The sequence below is a fragment of the Perissodus microlepis genome, chromosome 5, assembly GCF_051167445.1.
Source record: "Perissodus microlepis isolate ML-2025 ecotype Zambia chromosome 5, ASM5116744v1, whole genome shotgun sequence".
In the NCBI taxonomy this organism is placed as follows: Eukaryota; Metazoa; Chordata; class Actinopteri; order Cichliformes; family Cichlidae; genus Perissodus; species Perissodus microlepis.
The window spans coordinates 35,465,546-35,484,476 of record NC_140465.1 but is presented as its reverse complement, the minus strand read 5'-3'; the positions used below and the strand labels follow the sequence as shown (position 1 = coordinate 35,484,476).

Below are 18,931 nucleotides of genomic sequence, written 5' to 3'. Positions count from 1 at the left end.
CGATTATATCATTGTTTTCTTCCTTGAATCAAACTCTGACCGAATGAAAAAACAACCAGCAACAATATTTAAAGAAATAAAAACAGGATTTAGGGCTGAATGTAAAACCCATATCTCACTCTTTCTTTGTGCCTCCTCACCCCCACATCTTCCACTAAGTCACAGTGTCCCACTGTTTGAGGAGAAATACATATTTATTGTCTTTTGTTGTATTTGTTTGGCCCACAGTGTCTCTGGGGGATTAGAATAAATTCTTCCATTTAAAGAGCCAGACGTAGTGTGTGTCTGTGTTGTAGGGATTTGTGGGTCCTCGTTGTTGTTTGCGTATTACCTTACACTATTAGCTATAACATCAGAGTCTTATCATATGTGGCGGGGGGTAATCTGCTGAGTAATAAAGACTATATGAGGAACAATGTTCTATAATGAGATACTGTATTTACCAGAAAACACATTAAGTTGGGCCGTTTATGTTAATGAGGAAGTTCAGTTAGAGACTTTCTAACTGTTGGTGTGTGAACACATCGTCAGCCAACAGCTCATGTTTGAGATGATTTATCACAGCAGCAGAAAATAGTTTTAGTTCGTCATCAAGGCTCTGAACTCATCACTTCAAACTAATATGGCAGAAATTTGTGAGCGTTGAGTAAATCGAGCGTACAGGTGGATGCAGAGCACCAGCACTTCATTAGACCCGTGAACTGGGAGGGCATGTTTGATGTGTGACGACGTAGCTCGACGTGTCATCCTGATCACTCGCAGGTTTCACTCCATGCACTCAAACATTTCAAAGGAAATAAGATCATGTAAAAACTAGAATTTGCATTTTTTTGAGTTTATGTTATGATTTATGTTGTTACAACAATCTATTGCACAGGTGGCAACATGTGCAATCTACTCTGTGATTGACCTCGTAATGTAATCACTTCACTTCCCTGCAAAGTCAGCTGATATCGGCAGCATTTCGAACCTCCACATAATCAGCATCTTCTTTCCTTCATCCTGTTGTCTTTACCTGAGCTGAAAGCCAGTCGTGCCATTTCTGAGCATTGCTCACCTCACCTCAGTGTTTTGAAGCAGGTGCGTCTGAAGCCGAGCTCTTCAGCAGACCCTTATTATCACCGCTGCAGAGAAGTTTCCCGATGTAAAGGCCATCGTCTCTGCCACCTCACTACGTGTGCTGAACACTGACGCAGGACTGCAAATATTCTACTAGTGCAGCTCAGAGAGAGACTGACTCACTGAGAATCGCTGCTTTCATTTCTCTCTGTTGTCTAAAGAAAAGGAACCAGGAATGGAGGCAACATATTAAACAGGGAAGGGTTTTACTTAACAGTGCTAACGAAGTGATGGCTTCAGTTGAAGAACTAATAAAACGAGAGTAGATAATACTCTAATGCATTGTCTCATAAACCATTTTGCCCAGGACTGACTGTCAGAGCGTTCGTCCTGATTTTTCTCAGCTCGGTCTTGTCCAAAAGAATGAGGAACACTTTCTCCATCGCTCTTCTACTTCTTACACTTATTAATTTGCAGGAAACTTTTGTCCTATGCATTGTTAAATTGAGGTACAAACCGAACTTGAGCAGATAAAGGAACAGACAGAGAAAATCTGGCCCTCGCTGCTCCATCTTTCGTGCCCGTAAGTCTGTAGGTGCATGAAGCAAATGGGAAATACAGAAAAGTGCAGCGGATGGTGATGGAGAGATGGAGAGATGAAGGCCTCATTAGGTGGGTAAGTGCTCTCAGAAGTGGCAGCTGCTCAAGCAGTTTTTGAAGGCAGAAAAAAAGGATTTCGCTGACTGAACCCAGTTCAGAAACTCCACCAGGAGAAGATCGTGGATTGAGATTTTCTGGCTGGCAGTCGAAGAGCCGGACCGTTTTGTTGGAGGCATCCAGACTCGGACTTCTCTGCTGTGCTGTAAAAATATCAGAAGCTAAAATATAACCTTGGTCACTCGTTTATCATTTTCCTAAACAGGCATGACTGTGGTAGGAATATGTTGACTCGTATCTAATTATCTAACATCCTTTTAAATGTAACTCTCAGTTCATTACAGACTCTGGGGCTGTTCATGAAGCTCATAAGATAAAACTGTTTCCTTGTTTCTGTCATAAAGATGTTCTTACGACTGTGGATCAGCTTATTAAACTTTCATTGATGAGGATCGCCGATGTACAAATAATCGCTGTGAGCCAAAAACTCAGACTTTAGTTTGTGCTTAACACTGTTTCAAAAGCCAAATATATAAGGCTGAATATCCCTGTCAGCTAATATTTGTACATTGATATTGTTGATTGATGTCGAAATATCATTCCCGATCTGGATTCCTGTTTTGCGCCTCCGCATCTCGATTTTCTGGCATCTGGCCTGAGGCGACCTCGCGTGATGTAAGACCTGCCTGCTTTAAGACTGACGGGCATCGAAAAGAACATGACAGTAAGTCAGCGAGTATCAGTGGATTTATGTGCAGCTCGCTCCTGTCAGACGTACTTATGATTTGAGAAATCTTCTAATGTGTCTGAGGCACGACGTGGCTGAACAAAGGCCCGTCAGCTCCGTCACGTTTCCCTGGATAAATATGGGTTAAAAGAACAGAGTCGCTGACACCAGCAGACAATACTTTGCTGTTCCCTGAAGCGAAAAAGGCTGAGACATGCTGCTTTAGAGTTTCCTCACTGCTGGTACTCGCGGGGAAAAGGCTTGAGCAGAAATCCAAAAGAATTTTTATCTCTTTCAGAAATCCCTCGAGGAGACGGAGAGAGGGCGCCGGGGGTAAATTGCCAGCGGTTAGAGCTTCTCAACCTCAGGCTTGAGCAGCGTGTGCAGTTGACATCTGGCTGATATGAGGAAGATTTAAAGAAAAACAGAAGTTTTTTAAGTTTTATTCACAGACTCTGCCAGATAAAGCCGTCTGGCAGAGTCTGTGAATAAAGAGAGAGAGACGCCGCACACCGTTTCCTTTATCTCCTTTTCTCAGGGCAAATATCAGCGATAAAGCAGCACAGAGGCGGTGACAACCTGATCTCACTGAAAGAAATCGTTTTTACTAAAACTAACCAAAGTGGCCGTTGATTGTGTTGTTTCAGTGAGAAGTTCATGGTGAGACTGAACAAGAACGGAGGTCCAAAGAATCCAGAGAAGGTGGACCGGCTGTGTGCCCTCTTCACGGTAACAACAGCACACACACACACACACACACACACACACACACACACGTTTAATGAAACTCGTGGTGCAGTGATGGTGTTTCGTGTAATTTAAGAAGGGAACAGTTGAAAAACTGAGGATCTAAAAGTGAGGAAGCATTGCCCCCTGTTGATCTGCAGCAGAATCAGTCTGGAGATCGTTTGATGCATTTTTTCTGCACTAAAGCTCCCAACGTTCACTGATGCAGTTATTTGAATTCTTCAGTAATTACAAAAACTCAATTTAAGTCAGTATTATAAGGTGAATGCATTATTTAAATGTAAGTCACAGGGGAGATGAAACCAGACGTGCTTAAATGAATTAAGCTGGTTAAATCTGAGCGTTCTTGTTTCAACCCGAGCTGGAATCAGTCCATATATGTTTAAATTACACACATATTTATAAAATTAATAAAGCAATCCACTGATGCAGCAGTCTAAGCAGAGCTTCTTAGTCCTCCTGTCTCCCTGGGCCACCTCCTCCAGCTCTTCCAGGGCCTTCCCAAACCCAGCAAACCCAGGACAAGCTGATCGTTACAGCCTGTCCTGAGCCCTCGAGTTTCCTGACATACCTGAACAACTGGCTAATTTTCATGAAGCTCCTCAAACTAAATATCTCTAAAGCTGAGCCCAGTCAGAAGCTAATTTCCTCTGAAGTCTTATTCTTAGCTCGTGAGCCATAAGTGAGAAACATAGACCGACCGATAACAACTTCACCTACCCGCTCAGTGAGTGTCTGTCTGGCAGTCTCCTGCTCCAATCTTCCTCAACTCATGAACAAGATCCAGAGAAACTTCTTAACTTGGGGCAGGAAATCATTCCTCTCGTTAGAAATCGTTAGAATCGTTAGAAACCACGATTTTCCTGCTGAGAAGCAGTGCCTCAAGGTGGAGGTGTTAATTATCATTCCAACTGTGTTGCATTTGGCTGCAAAACCTCCCCAGCTGGAGCTGGAGATCACCTCTGACTGGACCAGCAGCACCATCATCTGCAAAAAACAGCAAAAGATGTGATCCAGGAGCTCCTGGCTCCACATCGCAATTCTGTCCATAAAAGTTATGAACAGAAACTCAGAGCACAAACCTTCTTTAATTGTAAGAAAAGCTGAAGCTGGTGGATGATGATGATGATGATACTTTTTTCTTTTTCTCACAGGATCTGAGTAACAAAGACATGAAGAGAGATCTCTATATTGTCTCACAAGTTATCAGGACAGGTAAGTTATGTTATGTAGGTGGAAACAATTCCTGCAGAAATGCCTGAAATAACAGAATAACTTTGTCAAGTTTATAATGTGCACCTTTATTAACCTGAAATGAGCCTTTCTCATTATGTGACGCACACGCTTCTGGTTACAGGTCGAATGCTGCTGAATGACAGTAAGAAGGGTCCTCCGCACGTCCAGTACCGTCGACCGTATGGCTGTGCAGTCCTGGCCATGAGCGACGTGCTGCAGACCATCTCAGAGCTCAAAGAGGAGAAAGATTTTGTCCTTAAAGTGTACACGTAAGTGTCTGCACTCGCAGATAACGAGGCAAGAGAAAATACTGAGGGTTCACCACAAGTAAAGGCCTGATTAGACTCACAGCACAGGACTCGAACCTGTGGTGAAGCAGTGACACAGATATGAGTCGCTGGTGTTGATCGATGATGTGACAGGAGACATAAGCAGCCATATGAATCCTGAATGAAGTGGATCTCAGGTTTAGTTGCTGGCACTTCATTGGACAGATGGGTTTAGGAAGGTAAAGAAGAGGAATTTCCTTCTAAGGCCAATCAGCTGATCTCAAACCTGCCAGCATTTCATTTACAGAGGAGAAAACTAAAGGCAGGAAGAAGCAACAGCTAAACACAGCTGCAGTCAGAAGCTGGCAGAGTTACAAAGGAGGAAACACACTCACTCGTAATGAGTTTGGACTGGAGAAGGTCGGTACCTGTAAGGGATTCTTAACGAAATATTTAAAAAGTAAACAAAATGTTTACTTTTTGCTGCTATGTCCAGGTACATGTGACCCTCGAAATAAGTGGACTGTTGTGTTTTTGGTAAAGTCCTGATATTAAAGCTAAAAGTCTTTGTTTTAAATCCATATTTATCATATTACTGTATGTTTGAGTGAACTAAAATAGCAAAAGTGCCCAAAAATATCAGCTTACAGCACAAACACCCAGAGCTCAGAGATGATATTTTCTTTTTGGAAAATCATTTTGTCCTACTCTAAATATTTCTGGGCTGAGAGAAAAAGTCAGAGAGAGAAAGAGGAGAAGGTTAAAGATAAGCGAGCTGGAGAGACAGTAAAGAGTGGGGCATGCCATATCATTTTATTATAGCTTTACTTCTGTTCTTATCTCTCTGTCACCACCAGCCTCTTCTTTTTCTCTCCTTTCCTTATTCCTTATTCCAGTTTGTGACGTCAGCAGCTGTTCTTTCACTCACAACGCAAAGTCGATGCTCGGCATTAGGGACTACCCCTCAGCCGAACCTCTGAAAACGTGCCTGCAGGATCTGTGTGTGTGTCTGTGTGTGTGTGCGTTTGATGCCTCAGTCTTAGCTGAACTGCTCGGGTCGGTTCACGGGGGGTTAGACGTCTCCTTTTCAGGCTTGTGTTCCAGCATCGTGTGACGTTAACGAGACCGAAATCATCAGTTTGTTAGAATCAGCCGAGGAAAATGTAGATCCACACGTTCACTCTGAAGAAAGACGAGTAAATTAAGAGTGGAACGAGCGAGTTGTTTTATTGGATGGGGCTATTTTATGTTAATACAAAAATCCAGCTGCTTGACACAGCGTGGCTCATCCACTGTATTATCTGCAAATAGGTCTGCTAGTTACTGCTCTTCTTCTTTTTTCCTCCCGTTGTTTCCTTGATTAATCAGTCGATCTGTAAAACTGTGAAAATGCAATTTCCTGACCTCTAAATGGCTCAAAGATGCCATTAAAGGTTGTTTAATCTGACCTTTGGTCTAATCTAAAAACTGTTTTCCCTTTATGAAACAAAAAAAATGGAAAATAAAATGTATGATTTGGCCGAGAGCAGCAGTCTCTAGTGCACAGAAGTAGGGATGGGTATTGATAAGATTTTCACGATTCCGATTCCATTTTCGATTCTGTGTGGGGCGTCACAGGGTCCCCAGGAAAAAAATTGTAAATGTAAAATAATAAAATAAATATTCTCCTGTAGCAATAACAAAGTATAACATAAATTATTCTGTAGCAATTACACAAGAATATCCAGTAATGTCCCTGCCTACAATTAAACACATTCACTTACCGGAAATCGGGGCATCTGCTGTGGCAAATGGGTGCAAGCCTTTGACCACAAACGTAGTCACTGCTCGGTGACATTCGTCTATCCTGGCCTGAAAGGAGACGCTACCGGTAAACTGCAGCGAGAACTGCCAGCATCTGAGCCAGACTCTGTCTCTCTCATCATGGTCACCTAAATGCACAGTAATGGCAGGTTTTGTAATAAGGCAGATCGCGCTAACATAATATGCACTGTTAGTTGATTATTTACCTGCCGCATTAACGGGAGAGGACGTGCAAACGTTACCGCTGCTGCTGGGTTGAGATTCACGAGTCCGGAGCGGAATTAAAAACACGACATTCATTTAAGGTCATCGCGTGTAGTGTTTCCTCCCTTAAATGAAATATCAAGTATTGCAAGTCGCCCTGTTGTCATCCGTTCTCGTAAAGTATAACCAAACTTTTGAGCGTTTGAGCCGCTTAGGCGCCGTGTTTCCTGCCAGGTAAATGACGCTCCGCAACGTGATGACGTCATTCGGGGCGACTGGAATCGATAAGGGAATCGTTTGTAAAAATGGCAAACAATTCCAAGGAATTGGAACAGTGGGAACCGGTTCTCAACAAGAACCGGTTTTCGATACCCATCCCTACACAGAAGTGTGCAATAGAGATGTTACATTTTCCAACAAAACCACAGAACCAAAGATGCGTTTCCACAAAAATGCGGCAGGTCGGCACTCGAAATGGAGAGTGGGTTTGTCAAGAGATCAGCGATGAAGCCCAGGTGAAGATGATCTGCACACAGACAAATGTTTTGTTGCATTTTTGGAGCAGCAGCAGGAGTGAAAGGGAAGCCTACAAGATGGGAGTGAACCTGCTGCCGTGTGTCGTTTGGAGATGATGACACCAACAAAAAGACAGGAGGCCCGGCTGAAGATATTAAGATCCACACTGGGAGTGAGCAGGATGGATGGGATCTGAAATGAATATGATGAAGTTCGAGCTCCATGCAGAAGAAGAGAAGATTCAGAGGACAGATGTTTGGTGCGACAGGAGAACAGACAACAGAGAGGGAGAGATGGAGACAGATGATTTGCTGTAGAGACCAACAAAGAGATGGAAGAAAGACCTGCTCCAATTTACCCGTGTATTTAAGCTCCAAAATTTCCCCTCCCTTCCTCTGACATGTCAGCGCTGCTGCTCTGCCTTGCTACCTGTCATTCACCTCACCACCCCAGCATCCACCCGTAGACCACGCCCCAATTTTATATTTTGTATCATAATTTCAATGATTGATGGCACGTACACCCCAAAGTAACTGGCAAAATAACTAGATTTCAAAAGTCCATTATATCCAACTGAACTTTTGTTGTATAAAAACACAAGTTACAAATATATTGTTATCCTTTATAGGACATGATTGTTTTTGTTGCTCTCCAGGTGTAACAATGAGAATGAATGGTACCAGATCCATGAGAACATCATCCGCAAGTCCAGCACCAAATACACGGCACCCAGCACCAACTACGGTAGGAGAAACCACGTGTTTGTGTACCCTGAGTTTGGATGATCGGACCCCAACAAACTGAGTTTGGGATAAAAAGCACATCTCTGATTTATGCTAAATACAAATACTGAAGCTCATAGTTACATTTAAGAATAAATAACTTGTTAATATCTCAAAGATCTCCACTTTCTTTCATGCATACTTTTCTGGGTCTGAATCCCGAACAAGCCCTGAAACGGGCTACAGGATGAGGGGAGTAACAGTAGAGCAGCGGTTCCCAACCTCCAGGCCACAGACTGGTACCAGTCCGTGAGTCGTTTGGTACTGGGCTGCGAGAGTGGAGGCTCGGGGGTGAAATGTATGGTTTTCGGGGTTTTTATCATTTTTTAGCGTTAACTTGGTTTCCTTCGGTCTTTCCCCGTGTAATGAATAAATCTTCTTTTTTTGGTATCGGTACTGGTTTTATTTTGTTGTATTTATGACACCTTAATGGCCGGTCTGTGAAAATATTGTCGGGTATAAACCGGTCTGTGGGGACTGCTGGCCTACAGGATGAGGGGAGTAACCGTAGAATATCCATGTGAAAGAAAAGGTGAAAAAGATTACAAACTCAATCCTGATTTTATTAAAAGCTCTAACTTCGCCTCTACGCCCTAAATAATCCAGAAATAAAAGAAAAGCATCAACAAACAGATAATGTTGGGAGATTGGAAATAAAAATGAAGAATCTGCACCTCAACAACACAAAAGAAGAAAAAAAACCCCACTCTGCAAACAGGAGGTCACAGTTACTCACTGGGAGGTTGACATAATTAAAACACAACACACGGCTAAGGCTACTGTACGTCTCACCCATAGAGAGACTGAGCTGCTCTCCTCCCCAGCTCTTACACTGTAGGCCTGATTGATCGTTGAGTGCAGCCAGCTGTGCCCTCATTCCACTGGAAATGATGGGCAACCCAGCTATGGTAAGAGAGGAGGCATAAAGGTTAGCAATCAACACCCAAACAACACAGCAGGCTTGCTGCACGTATATCAGAGCACAATTTATTGTCCTAAAACTGGATTTTTTTGTCCAGGTGAATTATTTTGGCCACAAAACCCAGAAGCAGATAAGTTATCCTTGCAGGGTTACCCTGCAGCATTAGCACTGCGGTGGTGTTTTTGTGAACACAGCAGCCGAGGGTGGAGGCAATTTCTAGCACTCAGTTATTGCTCCAGCCCGCTGATGTTCTGTGTGGACCGTTTCTTCCAGTCACTTTATTACTTCTGTCAAAGCACAGAGGGCAGGAGCAGATTTTAGTCCTGCAGCACTTGTGACTCGTTTTATTTCATCGCTGATGAGTCAGCCGGCATTTCAGGAACACTGAACAAAAACCTCAGAGTTCCCAGGAGCAACTTATTTAGATTAGAGCGTCTGACTGACACATGCAAGTCATCACACTGACATCAGCGGGAAAATCATATTAATTGGTGTCACTGTGGAGGACTCTCCTCTGCCCCAGTGTTAAAGTCTGTGAACTCCCATGACCCCGCACAGATATGTGTCTTTAAAAAAACATAATCCAGCAGCAAACCTTTGTTTTCAGGTGAAGAGATGAACCCAGACTAACAGGCTGAGAGTCTGCTGGAAAAGAAGTTTGGCAACGTTTAGCATGCATTGAAATGTTGGTTCTGATTCTGGGGAGATCAAACGAGCTCTGCAGCTTCAAAACTCTGTTTAGACTTTAAGTTTATCTGAATTTTATGTGTGGCCTAAAGGCTGTGCTTTTTAAATAGGGCACTTTTTTCTGTCTTCTTCCTTTGCTTTTCATCCATCTCTCTACCCATCTTCTTTTTCTGTCAACCCACTCGTTCCCATTTCTTCCCCTTCACATCCTGCAGGGCTGATCATCTCCCTGCAGCTGCTGAGGGGCGACATGGAGCAGGTCCGCAGAGAAAACCCGCTCATTTTCAGCAGGGGGGTGGCCATCACACGCAAACTGGGATTCCCAGATGTCATCATGCCCGGTGAGTCACGTATCCAGCTTCATGTAGGCCTACCCATCACAGCGCAGCGGCCTGTCCACCTCAACACTTCTATTCTTAGTTTACGTAAGCACACAGCAGAGATGGACTCCGTGAATAACACGTAAAAGAAATAAAAACAACAATTCGGGTTTGAATCATGTAAATGGGTCAGACAGGAACAGAAAAAGTGCTGAATGTCTGGGCGGGTTTTTGTATATCTCTACCTTCTGCTTCTGAAGAAAGGAGCAAAAACACGTACCTGTTGAGCTGAAGCACAGAGAGGAGGTGCAGTGTTGCAGGTGTTCTTCTCGAGCAGGCATTTTGTAAACAGTTTTATTTCTTGCAGCTATAAAAATCTTCAAAAGCTTTGTTTGGCTTTCAAAGAGGCCTTTGGATCAATGTCCAAGTTCCAAACAAAGAAAGAGAATTTAGATTTGAGGTCCAGGATCCCTGAAAATAAACAAGTGACTTCAAGGCTGGACAGATGGACAGAACCACAGAAGCTGATCTGCGCTCCTGCCGGGCTGCTGCTTAATTTAGATTCCTACATGGGAGCAACAAAGGAGTGAATCTGGTTTTTCCAGCAGGAGCGTCTCCAAAGCACTGGTCGAAGTAAACAGTGTTTCCCAGAATTGGACCCGCTTTCTGATATTCCTGTATTAGCTTCCTCTTCTGAGAGCTATAAATCCATTACAGGGAGACCGAATGTGTCAGTTTGCATCTCTCCACTGACCTCATTTTAATTACAGTGGAGCTTCTCCTCCTGTAATATGTTAAAATGTTTGTGAAGACCTTCAAAGCTGTGAATGTGTTATTATTTAATAACCCAGTAAACTGAGTTACAGGCTTGTAGATATTTAAGTCCACAGATGTATTTTTCATAAGTGTGGAAATCTCTTTCAGCAGTACTTAGCTTAAGTCACTTTGATGATTTAATGTCTTGTTGTACAGCTTCCCAGCTGTTTCTGTTGGCTGTGTCGGTGTGTAAAAGATAATTCAATCTTCTCAACAAGTGCACTGCCTGCTGTCAGAGACGTGTTAGGCATGCACGCTCATTTATTTATCAGTCTTAGCTCTTATCTGCCCCGGAGGAGTGACATCATTTAGTCCAGCCCCTCTGCAGGAGACTGGAGCTCAAACTACCTGGTCCTGGGTGAGGAACCAGACAAAGAGTGATTCAAATGATTTGCCATGGGAGACCCTGCCAGGGGCAAATGCCCCCACCCCTGAAAAAAAAAAAAAAATATATATATATATATATAAAAAAAACCTCCACCACAATAAGGCAGTGATCGTGTTGTTGAACAGAACATGGAAATGTGGAGTGTTAATCAGACCTTTAGAAATCATTGCTGTGGCGCTGTGAGCAGATGTACACACAGTGCAGCAGCTTCTGGAGGAAGTAAGAACCAGGGGGCAGAAAAAATCTGGCAAAAGAAAATAAAAATGGCAAATGTTTGGTAAATCTTAGAGAAAGCAAAAAAAATAAAAAATATATCGTGATGTCTCACCGTGAGGGACTCATAGACTCTTCTTTAGACCATGTTGGAGGTTTTCTTGGTGCACTGTGGAGTTTAAATATGTGAATTTGTTTCTAATAAGTAAAATATTATAGTTCCTTAAGTTTTCTCTCATAAATTTACAGCTGACACAAAGATTTTACATTTTTATGTTTGAGAAAACGTTTATTTCCATATCTGGATTTTAGGTTTGATGCCTCGTTTTTCCAACTGGCTGCAGCCTGATAAAGAAACCACAAAGATGGACAAGTGTGTGTTTGTGTGTGAATGCTGCAGCAGCCTGATATCACATCCAGGCAGCAGCTGGATTTACATACAAAAAGCATCTCACTGTTTACTTTTTGTATCCACTGCTTGCAGCTTCATTCAGTTAAAGAAACCTTACCTGTCCCACATTCATGCTTACTTTTTAGATTTAGCAGAAATACCAAACACTGATGCTGCTAAAGCTAAAGTGCTATGATCTCCACAGTCTCCTGTTAATTCATTTCTGCAGCCTGTAAAATATGTGACCACAGAAAATATTCAACATCCCGCATTTATGTCCTTGACAAGAGAGGCTTTCTTAGAGGCATAATTTCAGCCCCAAATATGATTTCTCCTCTGGTCTGTGGTGCTGTTTGTCCGGTGAGATAGTTATGATGTGAGCTGCCATGTTTTAGAGCTGCAGAAATGTCTGTTGCTCTTCAATAGGCAGGGCTGTAAAATGAAGCTGAGGGCAAAAAACTGCAGTTCCTCTAAAAGCAAGTCAGTCCCTTAGACTTCGTGTTAACTTTACAGCAGGAAATAAACATTCTTACAGGCTGCTACAGAAATTATTCAAAGCTTTTACCCCGTCGTGCCAGCTGTCAGGAGTTAATCTTTACATAATTACAAGAAGTGCTTTGAATACATCATCATTATCATAGATTCATCTGTACCACATCAGGTCCTCCTTTTTTAGCAGCCCTGCAAGCCAATCATTTGCTTTGTATTTAACTTTCGCCTTTAGAAATAAAGGACACGAGTCGAGCAGCTTCATAATCCAGCTCATGAAACTGCTGTGTTGCTCTCATTGGTGAATACTCTTAATGATGATGAGCTTAACAGGTAAACAAATGAACACTTACATTAAGCTTCCCTCTACAGCAAACAGGAAGAAAACAGCAGGGTGGCACATCCCACAGGCACCAGTGTCTTTCACACCTCTTTCACACACATTAACCACTGCTCCCCTCAGGCAGTGATGGAGTGAGTGTTTAACTCCCATCTTTATACATTAAAGGTGACACCTCCTCTATGAGGACGAGCAGGGAGTGATAAATGAGTCCACACACGTCCACACAGGTCGTTAGTCTTATGTGTGTCAGCTTAAAATGTGTGCGACACGCCGCGCCTGCTTCGAGATTACGGACGTTTGCATCTTTGTTGCATCTTTACAAATAAAACAACCATGTGCGCTGGTGTTTGACACATATTACTCTGCATTAACATGTCTCTGCTGGTCCAGGTGACATCCGTAACGACCTGTACCTGACACTGGAGCGAGGAGATTTTGAGAGGGGAGGGAAAAGCGTTCAGAAGAACATCGAGGTGACCATATATGTGCTTTACGCCGACGGAGAAATCCTCAAGGTAGGGAAACGTTCCTGCTGTAAAAAGCCTTCTTTTGTCCATTTAGTGACACATAATATAAACAGACGTTCAGCATCTTTCTTCTTCTAACAAAAAAAATAAGTCTTTCATCAGTTTGAAGTTGTGCCTAATGTTAAACTTTAGGCTGGTTTATAGCAGTAAGTTTCTTTAAAGGCAGCAGAGAATTTGTAGCTCACAGTAAACATGTTTCTGGTGTTTTGATGGTTTAGTTCAAGTTTAGATTAGAATTAGTAACTAATTAAAACACACTAAGTAACAGCTGCAGCAGATGAACCACTTCAGTGTTTTTGGAGATGAAATGACCTGTTTTATGAGTGGACTGTAAGAGTAAAGTAGTGAAAATGTTGTAAGTTAGAATGAATCAGTCACTATAAATGAGCAGCATAATCCACTATCAGCTCTTTTATGTGTGTGAAATCCACGTTGTTGACCGTGCACACTTCAGTACATGGTTTTAGTTTCTGTGCCGGTCTTATGATTTCTTGGGTACCTGCTGCCCCCTGTAGGTTCAAACCTCATATAAAGAAACTAAAACACTTTAAAGCAGTAAAACACCAGGGCAAACATCCGCCTGCTTTACAGGTGAAAATAGAGCAACAGGACTGCTAGTCTTTGATTTTATTTATTTTCTGCTGTGTTTAACTTGCATCTATTTGAAAGACTGAGTGTAAACACAAAAAATATATATATTTTATGTGCTGGAATGTGCAGAAAATAGGTTTAAATGTTAAACAAATTTCTTCCAGTCAGACAGTGTTGCATATAATTTAATGTTTGCTTGATGCATAAAGTTAAAAGATTAAAACAAAAGTTTTAAAAAGAGACTTTTCCATTTGATTACATTTTGTATGATGGATTATGTAGAAAAAGTAGAATTGGGCTGAAAGATCTATCACTTTATCACCTGTTCAGGTTGTAAATCGTGTTTTTAAAAAGTAACTAAGTAACTAATTACTTTTGAAAATAAGTAATCAGTAATTAGTTACTGATTACTTTTTTCAAGTAACTTGACCAACACTGCACACAAGTAGTCTCAGTGATGTCACAACCCGGCTCATAGGAAGTGACAAACAAATGGGAGACCACACACAGGTTTCTAAAGGCTGTAAGACATATTTAATGAAAATAAGGTAAAGCAACTTAAACACAATTTAAAGGACATAACAGCCATAACTGAAACTTCCAAATGAACAAGATGGGTGCCAGACAGAGAGAGCCAGAGCCAAAGCCAGCGCCACGCTGGTTCAGTCAAGGTGTCTTTATATACACTGGGACTGGCCTCTCAGGTGTGCTGCATCAATAATTGGGTCAGCTCCACCTACCTGCAAGAAACAGGTAAAAGAAAAAGCAAAACACAAGGCCAGCCCACTGGCCGTCACACTCCCCCCCCATAGAACAGGGTCTCACCCTGAATAGGCAAACACATTTATATTATGAATTTGCAACTAGAAGAACATGCATATATTAAATCCATAACATAACACACACACACATATATGCAACCTCACTTTCAACACCTTTTGTGTGCTTAAAAGTCATCTTCAGCTCAACTCCAACCTCAGCAACCTTGGTACCTAGGAGCAATTTAAGAGGAAGGAAAACGATAATGGAGAGGACATACTTCATATGAGGAGTGAAACTGCTGGTTACAAAGGGGCACGGGACAAAGCATCTGCCAAGACATTATCTTTGCCCTTAATGTGCTGGATGTCCATATTGTAAGGCTGCAAAAAGAGAGCCCACCGCATGAGCCTCTGATTTGGGTTCTGCAATGAGTTCAAGAAAGTGAGAGGGTTATGGTCAGAAAATACCTCAATTGGCCGAGCAGAATCTAAATATACCCTAAAATGCTGCAAGGCCAAGACTAATGCCAAAGCTTCCTTTTCAATGACCGAATAATTCAGCTGATGGGAGTTGAACTTCTTGGAATAGAAACTAACTGGATGTTCAGTACCTTGCTTGTCAGCTTGGACTAGAACAGCACCTGCACCAATGTGGCTTGCGTCCACATACAGCTTGAAGGGCTGATCCAGACGAGGTGCTAAAAGCACAGGTTCAGAGCATAGTAAAGCTTTTACATCCCAAAAAGCTTGCTGGCATGCTGCAGACCAAATAAACTTTACTTTGGCCTTCAACAAATCAGTCAGAGGAGCAACCACTGTTGAGAAGTTTCGACAAAAACGGCGATAATAACCGACCAGACCCAAAAATCTCATGAGTTCTTTTATGGTTACTGGAACAGGGAACTCTTTGATGGCCAACACCTTTGCATCAACTGGCCTCACATAACCTCGGCCCACAACCTTGCCAAGATGGGTCACAGTTGCTTTTGCAAATTCACATTTTGCCAGGTTGATAGTCAGATTTCCCCAAACTAGTCGTTCAAACATAGTGCGAATACGATCCAGATGATCCTCCCAGGTGCTACTATATACCACCACGTCATCTAGGTAAACAGCACAGCCTTTCAGCCCATTAACAACCATATTCATGAGTCGCTGAAATGTAGCTGGAGCATTGCGTAAACCAAAACCCATGACTGTATATGAATAAAGACCAGATGGCGTGATGAAAGCAGATATTTCCTGAGCTCTGGGAGTCAGTGGCACCTGCCAATATCCCTTCAACAGATCAAACTTGCTCACATATTCTGCTGACCCCAACTTGGTCAATACAGTCGTCAATATGAGGCAAGGGATAGGAATCGGGTTTGGTCACTGCATTTACTTTACGAAAGTCTGTGCAACAACGTGGTGATTTATCAGCTTTTTCAACCAAGAAACATGGGGAAGCCCAGCTTGATGACGACGGCACTGCAATGTTGTTTTCCAACATGTAATGAACTTCCTTCTCAATTATTTTCCTCTTTTCCTCAGAGACCCTGTAGAACCTCTGCCGGATTGGTTTTGCATCACCCACATCAATATCATGCTCTATCAAAGTTGTCTTAGAAGGTGTGTCTCTAAACAAGGTTGGATACCTTTTAATTAATGCAGACAGTTCTGCACATTTGTCAGCAGGCAAATGGCCCAACAGCACATCCAAGTTCTGAAGAGTTTCTGAATTCTTCAGACGACCAAGCAATAAAGGATCATCAGGTGCTGCCACATCCTCCCCCCCACAAACTGACTGTGCTATTGTACAAGCAGTCAACCCTGGACTCGATGTGGAAGGAGAAACTAGAGAGCCTGACAGACCGACAAAGGACGAACACGATATGGTTTCAACAAATTAACATGCCAAAGTTGATTTCTTTTCCGGCGATCTGGGGTAGCAATCAGATAATTCTGTTCAGACAGTTTCTGTACCACGGTGTAAGGCCCAGCAAACCGTGCCTGGAACGGTGACCCTGCAATCGGCAGTAAAGCCAAAACCTGGTCACCCGCACTAAACTGCTGCTCTTCAGAACGCCGTTCATAAAAATATTTCATCTTGACCTGAGCCTTTTCAAGGTTCTGTTTGGCCAACTGACCTGCCACATACAGTCTGTGCCAAAAACCATTAACATAATCTGTCAAGTTCACTGGTGGTTCACCTGACAACCACTTATCGCACAACACTGTCAATGGTCCCCGAACTTTGTGGCCAAAGACCAAGTCATTTGGGCTAAACCCAGTACTCTCCTCGCGCTGCCAACAGAAGCCGCGGTAAACCTTCCTCCCAGTCACTCCTCATTTTGGTGCAATAGGCACGTAACAAGGACTTCAGTGTTTGATGGAAGCGCTCCAAAGCACCTTGGCTCTGTGGATGATAAGGAGAGGCTTTATTATGTACAATATTCAACAGCTTAAGAACTTGTGCAAATAGATTTGACGAAAAGTTTGATCCCTGGTCACTCTGAATAATCTTCGGTATGCCAAATATAGAAATAAACTGTGTCAAAGCCTTCACCACAGACTTGGCTGTGATGGTACGCAGCGGATATGCAGCAGGATAACGCGTAACCTGGCACATTACAGTCAAAAGATACTCCGAACCAGATGTTGCTCTAGGAAGAGGGCCCACACAGTCAATGATCAAATGTTCAATTGGGTTACTCACAGCAGGGATGGGACAAAGTGGAGCAGGTTTAGACTGATTTGGCTTACCTATAATTTGGCAAGTATGGCAGGTCTTAATGTAAGCTGAAACATCACGCTTAAGACGTGGCCAAAAGAAGTAGTGCAAGATGTAATTATAAGTATTCGTCACTCCCAAATGCCCAGATTTGTCATGAGAACACTTCAACACCTCGTCACGGTATTTAGTCGGAACCACAATCTGGACAACTGGACTTCCAACACAGTCCAACCCCTGCGGAATCCACCTACGGACTAGTACATCCTTCTGCAGAAAATAACCAGAGGCCGCACTTCTAGCGTCATCACTAGGTTGCACTTTGTGAAAAAGCTCAGTCAGTGAAGCATCAGCACGCTGCGCTTGAATTAGCTCTTGCTGGGAAACTGACAAATGTTCAGGAACAATCAAATCTGGTTCAACCTGACACTCTTCTGCTTGAGTTACAGGCTCTGCATCCCTTTTAGCTGCAGCCCTTGTAACAGCACAAGCTGCAAAGTCAGAAAAACCCTGTTCACACTCATGGGACTCATTCAGAACTCTAGATTTAACAGGTAAAGAATTGTCAGCCCAGACTCGATTTCCAGCCAAATCATTCCCCAAATCACATGTACGCCCTCAAGTGGCAAAGCAGGACGAACACCAAGGCAGATATCATCATCCACAAAACTGCATGACAGCCTGACTTTATGCAATGGAGCACAGATAGTGGTTAAACCCATGCCTTGAACAAGTACACACTCACCAGTATCAGTAACCTGTGAAAATGGCAACACGGAGGCTAAGATAAAAGAATCCTTCGCTCCTGTGTCACGCAAAATCTTTACAGGAACTTTATGAACATCACCTGGGAGTGATACAAACCCATCTGACACAAAATCCTCAAACCCCGCATAGCTCTCTGAGTCAGACTTAGTCGAAACTGGCGTCTCCCGAGAGACTACTGAAATTTCCTGTGCAGGAATGGTAAGAGTCGCAGGCTTAACCTGTTTGCCTATACGCGCCAACTTGCTTTTCAACAAGGGACATTCTGCTTTCCAGTGTCCATCGCCATGGCAGTAGTTGCATGCTTGACCAAACTTACTGGGCTTCACACCACCAATGGCCTTCGCAGGATCCGATGACATAAACTTAGTTTGACCAAAAGCTCTAGCGGGAGCAATAACTGAAAAACAGTTTCTACCAACCTGCCCCTTATGTGCCAAGATATATTCATCTGCCAATTTAGCAGCGTCAGAAACTGTTGTCACTTCCCGTTCAGCAATGTAAGTGGCAACCTCAGGAGGAACACAATCTTTAAACTGCTCCAATACCATTAACTCACATAAATCCTGAAAAGTTGTCACTCCCAGTGCAGAACACCATCTGTTGAAGTGTTTAGTTAAATCCCTCGCAAACTCTATATGCGACTGCTTATCAGACTTCCTCCATGATCTGAAACGTTGACGGTAAGCTTCTGGTACCAACTCATACGCCTTCAGAACTGCATCTTTAACAGTAGCAAAACTCCGACAATCAACTGCACTGAGTGCTGAATAAGCTTCCTGAGCCTTTCCAGTCAAAACAGACTGTAACATAATCACACAGTCAGCTTCTGGCCACCCTCCCAATTCGGCAATGCGTTCAAAAAGGGAGAAAAAGGCACCTGGCTCTCTTTCATCAAATTTCGGCACCAAGCGCAAATTACGCACAATATCAAAAGTTTCAAGTCCTTGTGGAGAAGACCCTTTAGCCTCAACACCACCTGATAACTTGCCCGCCTTGATTAGG

General features: G+C 42.9%; 2 protein-coding genes across 8 annotated transcripts in view; one reads left to right on the top strand and one right to left on the bottom strand.

Moving 5' to 3' along the window:
• The window catches only part of LOC146387779 (butyrophilin-like protein 1), a 413,480-nt gene that overhangs the window by 168,437 nt on the left and 226,112 nt on the right, over positions 1-18,931 (bottom strand). The gene's annotated exons all lie outside the window — the stretch shown is intronic.
• Positions 1-18,931, top strand: part of LOC146387789 (dedicator of cytokinesis protein 3-like) — a 241,037-nt gene that overhangs the window by 179,964 nt on the left and 42,142 nt on the right. For all 7 annotated transcript variants that reach the window (XM_084929595.1, XM_084929600.1, XM_084929597.1 and 4 more), the window contains 6 exons: positions 3,091-3,172; positions 4,345-4,405; positions 4,548-4,695; positions 7,874-7,962; positions 9,825-9,950; positions 12,960-13,084. In XM_084929595.1, coding sequence (XP_084785721.1) covers positions 3,091-3,172; positions 4,345-4,405; positions 4,548-4,695; positions 7,874-7,962; positions 9,825-9,950; positions 12,960-13,084 — 631 coding nt within the window. The remainder of the gene's footprint in view (positions 1-3,090; positions 3,173-4,344; positions 4,406-4,547; positions 4,696-7,873; positions 7,963-9,824; positions 9,951-12,959; positions 13,085-18,931) is intronic.